This window comes from Chiloscyllium plagiosum, chromosome 7 (assembly GCF_004010195.1).
Source record: "Chiloscyllium plagiosum isolate BGI_BamShark_2017 chromosome 7, ASM401019v2, whole genome shotgun sequence".
Lineage (NCBI taxonomy): Eukaryota > Metazoa > Chordata > Chondrichthyes > Orectolobiformes > Hemiscylliidae > Chiloscyllium > Chiloscyllium plagiosum.
Genome location: NC_057716.1, coordinates 104338716 through 104347150, shown reverse-complemented (window position 1 = coordinate 104347150; position 8435 = coordinate 104338716). Strand labels below are relative to the sequence as shown.

The 8435-nt window shown below is 46.2% G+C and overlaps 1 protein-coding gene across 1 annotated transcript in view; it reads right to left on the bottom strand.

Moving 5' to 3' along the window:
* Positions 1-2568: 2568 nt before the first annotated feature.
* Positions 2569-8435, bottom strand: part of tmem198b (transmembrane protein 198b) — an 86238-nt gene continuing 80371 nt past the window's right edge. The window contains exons 6-7 of the mRNA XM_043694304.1: positions 3426-3576; positions 2569-3310 (exon numbers count right to left, since the gene is read on the bottom strand). Of these exons, the coding sequence (XP_043550239.1) occupies positions 3427-3576 (150 nt within the window). The 3' untranslated portion in view covers positions 2569-3310; position 3426. The remainder of the gene's footprint in view (positions 3311-3425; positions 3577-8435) is intronic.

The following is an 8435-nucleotide window of genomic DNA, read 5'->3' as shown; positions in this document are numbered from 1 at the left end:
TGCACATCTTTGGACTTTGGGAGGAAACCGGAGCACCCGGAGGAAGCCCACGCAGACACGGGGAGAATGTACAAACTCCACACAGTCAGTCGCCCTGATGTGGGAATTGAACCCGGGTCTCTGGCTAACCACTGAGCTACCGTGCCGCTCATTTTACCTCAGATAAAAGGGACACTTTGTACATACTCTAAATATTTCCTTGAACAACCTGAATTGAGAATTGTTTATGAACAATTTGGTTGGAAGTTGTTCAAAAATTTCTTTATAGAACATATGTGTTGCTTCGTGGTCAGCATTTCTAGCCCGTCCCTAGTTGCCCCTTGAGAAGGTGGGGGTGAGCTGCCTTCTTGAACCGCTGCAGTCCATGTCCTGTAGGTAGACCCACAATGTCCTTAAGGAAGGAATTCCAGGATTCTGACCCTGTGACACTGAAGGAACGGCGATATATTTCCAAGTCAGTGAGTGACTTGGAGGGGAACTTGCAGGGAATGGTGTTCCCATGTCTCTGCTGTCCTTTTCCTTCTAGATGGAAGTGGTCATGGGTTTGGATGGTGATGTTTGATGATCTTTGATGAATTTTGCAGTGCATCTTGCAGATGGTACTCACTGCTGCTACTGAACATTGGTGGTGGAGGGAGTTAATGTTTGTGGATGTGGTGCCAATCAAGCGGCTGCTTTGGTGAGGGTGGTGTCTCGTTTCCAATGTATTGATGGGACCTTGTAGAGACAGACTTGTGCCTGGTATCTAGCAACAGACTTTGGAGAGGCAGGAAGTGAATTGTTCACTGTAGAATTCTCAGTCTCTAAGTTAACTTTGCAGCCATTATATTTACAAGGCTTGATCAGTTCAGCTTCTGGTCAGTAATAAGTACAGGGTGTTGATAGTTGGGGAAATGAACAATGGCTTTGTCGTTGACAATCAAGTGGCAATGGTTAGATGCTTTCTTGTTGGGGATGAACACTAGTTGGCACTTGTGTGGCATGATTGTTACCTGCCAATTGTCAGTCCAAACGTGGATATTGTCCACATCTTGTTACATTTGAAAATGAACTGCTTCAGTATCTCAGGAGTCACAAACAGAGGTGGACATTGTGTAAACATCTCCACTTCTGATCTTACAGAACCCTTGCCCACACTAATCCTCAAATCCCATTCCTGTATTTCCCATGCCCAACGTACTGAGCCTGCACATTATGGATAATTGAGCATGGCCAATCCAACTAAACTGCACATCCTTGGATGGTGGGAGGAAACCAGATCAAGCCCCTCACAGACACGGGAAGAATGTGCAAACTCCACACAGACAGTCACCCAAGGCGGGAATTGAACCCAGGCCCCTGGCACTGTGAGGCAGCAGTGCTAACCACTGAGCCACAATGCCACACACCTTATGATGGAGGGACGGTCATTGATGAAACAGCTGAAAATGGTTAGACCTTTGGAATTAACAAAGTTAAGGCCCATGTCAATACTGACATTAATTCAGATATCCCTCGCTTTTCGAAAGTTTTCTTTATGCCACTTTGCTCTTACCAAAGACCTACATTAGTACCTGTTTTCGCTAAGCGAAAGAAATTCCTGATGAAGGGCTTTTGCCCGAAACGTCGTTTTCCTGTTCCTCGGATGCTGCCTGAACTGCTGTGCTTTTCCAGCACCATTCTAATCCAGAATCTGGTTTCCAGCGTCTGCAGTCATTGTTTTTACCTAAGCGAAAGAAATCCAAAGAGGATTTTCGCTTTTATGAAAAAAGACAAAATTTTTCCCATATAAATTAATGCTTCTTCTCTTTACGCCATTTCGGCTTAGGGGAGGTTTCATGTGAACGCTTTACTTTCAGATAACGGGGGAAAACCCATTCCAGGTTCTTTCTGATTGTTGCTCTTGTCAATAAGTCAGTCTGGTTTGAGGCTGAAAATTACCAGCAGGTCTTCAGCAGAGAGCGGGGGCTGACCTTTCTGAGGTGCCGAGGGCTTGCATTCTGTAATTGTTCCAGGCTGCCTCTGCCTGATGCTTGCTAAAAAAAAAAGTTATTCCAATAAAGGAGCATGATGTCTCTCCCTAATCTATTAAACATCAGCTCGCCTACCAACGCCAATTTCCAAAACTTTTGGAACTACCATTCCAATCAAATAGAGAAAAAAGAAAAGAAAAAGGCAAGTTTATTTTTTATGAAGTCATCTTCATTCTGACCATTACTTTTCGCTTAGAGTTTGCTTTTTAAACCGGCTGCTCTGGAAATTAATCTTTAATTCCTGGTCACTCCAGACTGCAATGCTGGAGAGTTGGCAGTGTGATCAAAAACTGGGGACCATCAATAGGTAGGAAGTTCAGACACACACACACACATTGCTTTCTGCTGGCTTTAGAAACACAAAATCGGTATTTCTAAAGAGAGGCTTAACACAACATCAAAAATCCACTTTCTCTTCTAATGCCCAAACCAGTACCTTTTCCTTCTTAATATTTTATATTCAAGAATAGATCGGTGCGCAATAGTTTATATGCAGGAGCACATTTCCCTCCACACGCACATACATGGCTTGGCATCATGCAAAATAAAAATAATCTGCCTGGCAAGTTGCCATTGGGAATATCCTGCTCAGGTCCTTCATTCCCAATGCATTAATGGAGGAGAGAGTGTGTGGGGGTGGGGAAGATGTGTGCATCATGGGTGGGTTGCAGGCTGAGTGAAGTATCCATCGCTGTAGGTGAGAGTCACCCTCCCCGCTCTCTCTCTCTCTCTTTCTCGCTGCATCAGTGGTTTCCAGTTCCCTTCAGGATACAGAACAAGGGAAATGATTACAGTGGGGCATTGAGGACAATGTAGACCTGCTCCCAATATGCTGTCCCTCAGTCTCCCTCTCTCCCTCTCTTTCTCTCTCTTTCAGTGACGGTTGATGCCATTTCTCTTCTGGACATGCTCCTTAAAACACTTCCCATCAACAGCTTGACGAGAGTTCCAAAGTTGTGATGTAGTTCTGATTCCCATCGTCATTCCCCTCAGCTCAGAATCAAAAGTGGTTGGGGTGGGGGGAAACGACAGGCCCAAAGCAGAAGCCTGCATATACTCAGAAAGAGTTCAAAGTGAGCATTGATGTGGGAAATCTAGTTTTTGTTAAGTCGTGTTTAGAGAGAGAGAGAGAAAGAGAGAGACAATCGACTTGTTCATGAAAGGTCCCCTTTGCCTATTTGGTGGCAAGAACTGATGAGTTGTATTTCCTGCTGCACTCTTCACCCCCCCCCTTTCTCATCAGACACCCAACAGCGAGAATCCTCCTGCAATTTGCGTCTCCTTGTGCTCCATGTTGCCTCACAGAACTGATGAGTTGTATTTCCTGCTGCACTCTTCACCCCCCCCTTTCTCATCAGACACCCAACAGCGAGAATCCTCCTGCAATTTGCGTCTCCTTGTGCTCCATGTTGCCTCACACGCGGACAGCGGGGGTGGCGGCTGTGAGGGGCACCGTGGAGCTGCAGTCATAGTCTACGTCGATCATGGTGTGCGTGCTTGAGCTGAACCCTCCAGAGGGAGCGCCCCCTCCTGTCTGGCGCTCTCGGAAGTTCTGAATGTAGCTCTGAGGGGGAGATAAACAGAGGCGTGACCAACAAAATAGGGGAAGAAGAGGGATCTTGCATTTGTGTAGCATTTGTGTCATGACAACATACAAACAAGGAACAAGAGGAGGCCACTCAGCCCTTCGAACCCGCTCCGTCCCTCAATACGATTGTGGATGATCCGATTTTAGACTCAACTCTACATTCCTGCATATTCCCGACATTCTTCCAAACCCCTTGGTCGTCAAGAATCTATCTCCGCCTTAACAATATTTAATGAATCAGCATCCATTGCCTTGTGAGGACTGGAATTCCAGACTCACAACCCCTCTGAGAGGAAACAATGTGAGGCAGCCGTGTTAACCACTGTCCGACCTCACTACAGACCCTAGTTTTAGATTCTTCCACAAGAGGAAACCTCCTTTCCACATCCACCCAGTAAGGATCTTCTATGTTTCAATTAAATCACCTCTGACTCTTCTAAACTGCAGAGGATACAGGCCCAATCTTTCCTCAAAAGGCAATCTACTCACTCCAGCAATTAGTCTAGTAAACCTTTTCTGAACTGTTTCCAACATATTAACATCCTTCTGTAAGTACAGTAACCCGTACTGTATGCAGTACTCCAGATACAGTTTCACCAATGCTCTGTATAACTGAAGGATTACCTCCTCAACTCTTGCATTCCTTCACAATAAAACATAGGATTCTATCAGCTTTCCTGATTACTTGCTCGACCTGCACACTAACCTTCTGTGATACATGCACCAGGACATCCCGATCCCCTTGCCTCCTCTCTCCGATTAGATAATGTTTTTTTTAAGGTGTGCCAACTTCAGACTGAGAACGAGGAATTTCTTCTCTCAAACGGTTGAGAGCCTTTGGATCTCTTTCCCGTAGAGAGGTGAGACATATATGTCAAACTGAGGTTACTACTTTGTGATCAGCCTGGGAATTGACACCGGTGTTGGACTGGGGTGGACAAAGTTAAAAATCACACAACACCAGGTTATAGTCCAACAGGTTTAATTGGAAGCACTTGCTTTCGGAGCGTCGCTCCTTCATCAGGTGGAATTGAGGATTATGGGGAAAGAGTGGGAAAGTGGACATGAGGTACGTTGGATCAGCCGTGATCCTATTGAATGGCAGAGCAGGCTCAAGGGGCCAAATGGCCTCTTCCTGGCTCCTATTTCTGATGGTCTTTATTCTTTTTTCCAGTTTGGGCAATTTCCCACCTTCCCACATTTGCCAGATCACTCACTTAACCTCCCTATACCCCTTCATAACTCATATGGCTATCTACCTTTGTCCCAGCAGCAAGTACCTCCCACACTATCAAGGTAAAACACTGAAAAGTCCTTTAGAACCAATGAATCTTTTTTGTGTGAAAGGTTAAAACATGAAAGGGGCCTGAGTACAAACCTCTCACATACATAGACAGGTACACACATGACCCAGGGGTGATTCCTCTACACATGAACATACAAATCATGAATCATATGAGCTGGAGTTGGCCATTCAGCCCATTGAACCTGCTCCACCATTTAATACGCCTATGGCTGTAACGTTGAATCTATACTCCTGATGACCATCTCACCACCTCCTCTTGATTATCCACCTCTGATTTAAAGCTATCCCAGGATTCTGCTCTTTCAGGAAGAGTGTTCCAAAGACCCACAATCCTCTGGGAGAAAAAGATTCCAAACGGGCTGACTATTCACCTGAAGAAGGGGAAGTGTTTCACCTTCCACTCCTCAGAACTAGGGCATGAAATTCAGACTTCAACCAAGGCACACAGATTTATAGGGTGGCTCAGTGGTTAGCACTGATGCCTCACAGCGCGGGGGATCTGGGTTTGATTCCAGCCTCGGGCGACTCTCTGTGTGGAGTTTGCACATTCTCCCCGTGTCTGCGTGGGTTTCCTCTGGCTGCTCCGGTTTCCTCCCACAGTGCAAAGATGCACATCTTTGGTGAATTGGCCACGCTAAATTGCCCATACTGTTCAGGGATGTGCAGGTTCGGTGCATTAGTCAGGGGTAAATGCAGGATATTAGGGTAGGGGAATGGGTCTGGGTGGGTTACTTATCAGAGGGTCGGTGTGGATTTGTTGGGCCAAGAGCCTGTCTTTACACCGTGGTGATCCTATGATGATAGCACGGGAAGAGAGAGCTGATTGGTTGGGCCATCATTGGCACCACGAACGGTTAACTGTCAATCTTCATTCTCTGACTGGGCAGGTAAACTCTGATTGGACAGGGTGTTGCCATGCCAGTGCAGCAGAGATAATCACTTAAGATCAGCAAATGAGGAGGCAACCGCTCTGCTCCCGGGATTTGTGTTTGCCAAATAAATGCAAACTGCTGTTAACAAAATGCAGCAGGCAATGTGGGAACAGCAAACCACAACCCCCCGACCCCACTGCAGGAGATGGTCATGAAGTGGCCATGTGACTGGACTGTGGGCTCAAGGGACACAGATTCGAATCCCACCACAGGAACTGCCGGAATTGAAATTCAGTTTATAAATTGAGAATTGAAAGCTGGACTTAGTAACGGTGACCATGACAACCATTTGCTGATTGTTCGGAAATCCCATCCTGTGAACACCCTCAAAAATAGATGTTCCGCCTGGTCAATGTGACCACATGGTGTGTCAACTGCGATTCAGTGCATTGCCCCCTCAGTCTGGAGTCAGACATTTGTGCGTTGCACTCCAGAGAATGTTCCAGATGAGTTATTTATTATACTGAGGCCTTGCTTGATTGGATGTAATGGATCCCCAGGGTTAGTATATTGAGGAAGAGGAGGGGAACTTCCCGATATTTGGTTGTGATCCCCATATTTATCTCTCAATTATAGTTTCACCAGAACAAAGAACAGTACAGCACAGGAACAGGCCCTTCGGCCCACCATGTCTGTGCTGACCATGGTGCCATTCTAAACTAATTCCATCTGTCTGCACATCCCTCTATTCCGGAAAAATAACAAATGCTGGAGATCACAGTGGGTCAGGCAGTCTCCATAGAGAGAGAGCAAGCTAACGTGTCAGATCTAGATAACTCTTCATCAGAAATGTTAGCTTGCTCTCTTTCCTTGGATGCTGCCATCTTGAAGAAGGGTTACACCTGAAACATTGACTTCTCTACCTCCTGATGCTGCCTGTGTTCCTCCAGCCTCCTGCTTGTCTACCTTGGACTCCAGCATCTGCAGATTGTTTCTTGTCTCTAACTGCTATGATCTAAAGCGTTTGTGGTTTTCAGAACAGATTCCAGCAACTGCTGTAATTTGTTCCTCGCTGTAGTGTATTCCCTGCCTGTTCATGTGTTTGTCCAAATGCCTCTTAAACATCACTATTGTATCTGCTTCTCCCCCCTCCTCTGGCAGCACGTTCCAGGCACCTACCACCCTCTGGGTAAAACTAACCTGCCTCACACATCTCCCTTAAACCTTCCCCCTCTCACATTTGACATCTCCCTACTGGGGAAAAAGACATCCAACACGACAATGCCCCTCATATACATCTATCAGGCTCTAAACAAATCATTATCACATTTTAATATTTGCCTATACCGTCTGTGGTGGGATGTTGACATCATGGTGTGTCAACTGAGACTCAGTATATTGCCTCTTCACCAGCATTTGTTATCCATTCTTAATTGTCCTTGAACTGAATGGCTTGCTGGGGCATTTCAGAGGGCAGTTAAGAGTCACAACGTTACTGTAGGCCAGACCAGTTAAGAACAACTGATTTCCTTCCTTAAAGGTAATCCATGACCAGACATGACTTTATTACAATTGTCAAGGCTATGGATCTAATGTGCAACAGTGGGACTAGTGTATTGTTGGCAGTGCAGATTCAACGGGCCGAAGGACCTCTTTCGTAGTGTACGATTCTATGACAGTAGTTACATGGTCATCCTTAGACTTCCTGCTTCTTAAATTAAAGTTTCACCATCTGCTATAGTGGGATTCGAACTCATTGCACAGAGCAACAGCTGGCGAGTGTCCAGTTCAGTGACATAACCACTGCACCACAGCCTTCCCTCCAGCTGCTTGTATTAGGATTGCTGGATTTGAACCAATTCCTGCAGATGTACATCATGTGGATAGCATCATGAACAGGGCTGAATAGCCTCCGCCTGTGCGGCACATTTCAATGGCCTTGCCCAGTCAGGCATTTCATTTCTTCAGCATCCTCAGCACTTCAAAATATTCCAGGAAAGTGGAAAACAAAAATCCAGCAGGAATGTTCTGGGGGATTACTCATGAATTAAGTATTTCCCGAGAGCAAGTGGTTGGGAACTGGAAAGTGTTGCCTGAGATTGAGGCCAATCGGGGATATGAAGAGGGAGTTAACTGTTTGTAATGGGAGGATGTCTAGGGCTATACAGACTGGGCAGGGGAATAATTCAAGAGCATTGCTCAGTGAAAACTCCTGTACAGACATTAATGGCACAAAGCCCTTTGTCAGCCAAGGAAGGATTCCGTGAACCAGTGAAATCTTGGACAAGTCACTCTTAATTCCAACAGATTCTTCACAGGAAAATTATAATGAGCTATCGGAAATTTTTATACACACTGTCCAGGGCACAGTGTCAAACCGTAATTACTGACACACTCCCCCCGGGACCCCCCTGTAAATACTGACACACTCCCCCCAGGTGCCCCCCTGTATATATTGACACACTCACCCCAGGGACACCCCTGTAAATACTGACCCACTTCTCCGTGGGACCCCCCGGAAAACATTGACACACTCACCCCGGGGCACCCCCTGTAAACACTGTCACACTCCCCTGGGGACCCCCCTGTAAATATTGATACACTCCCCGTGGGGACCCACCTGTAAATACTAACACACTCCCCCCTCGTGTCCCCCT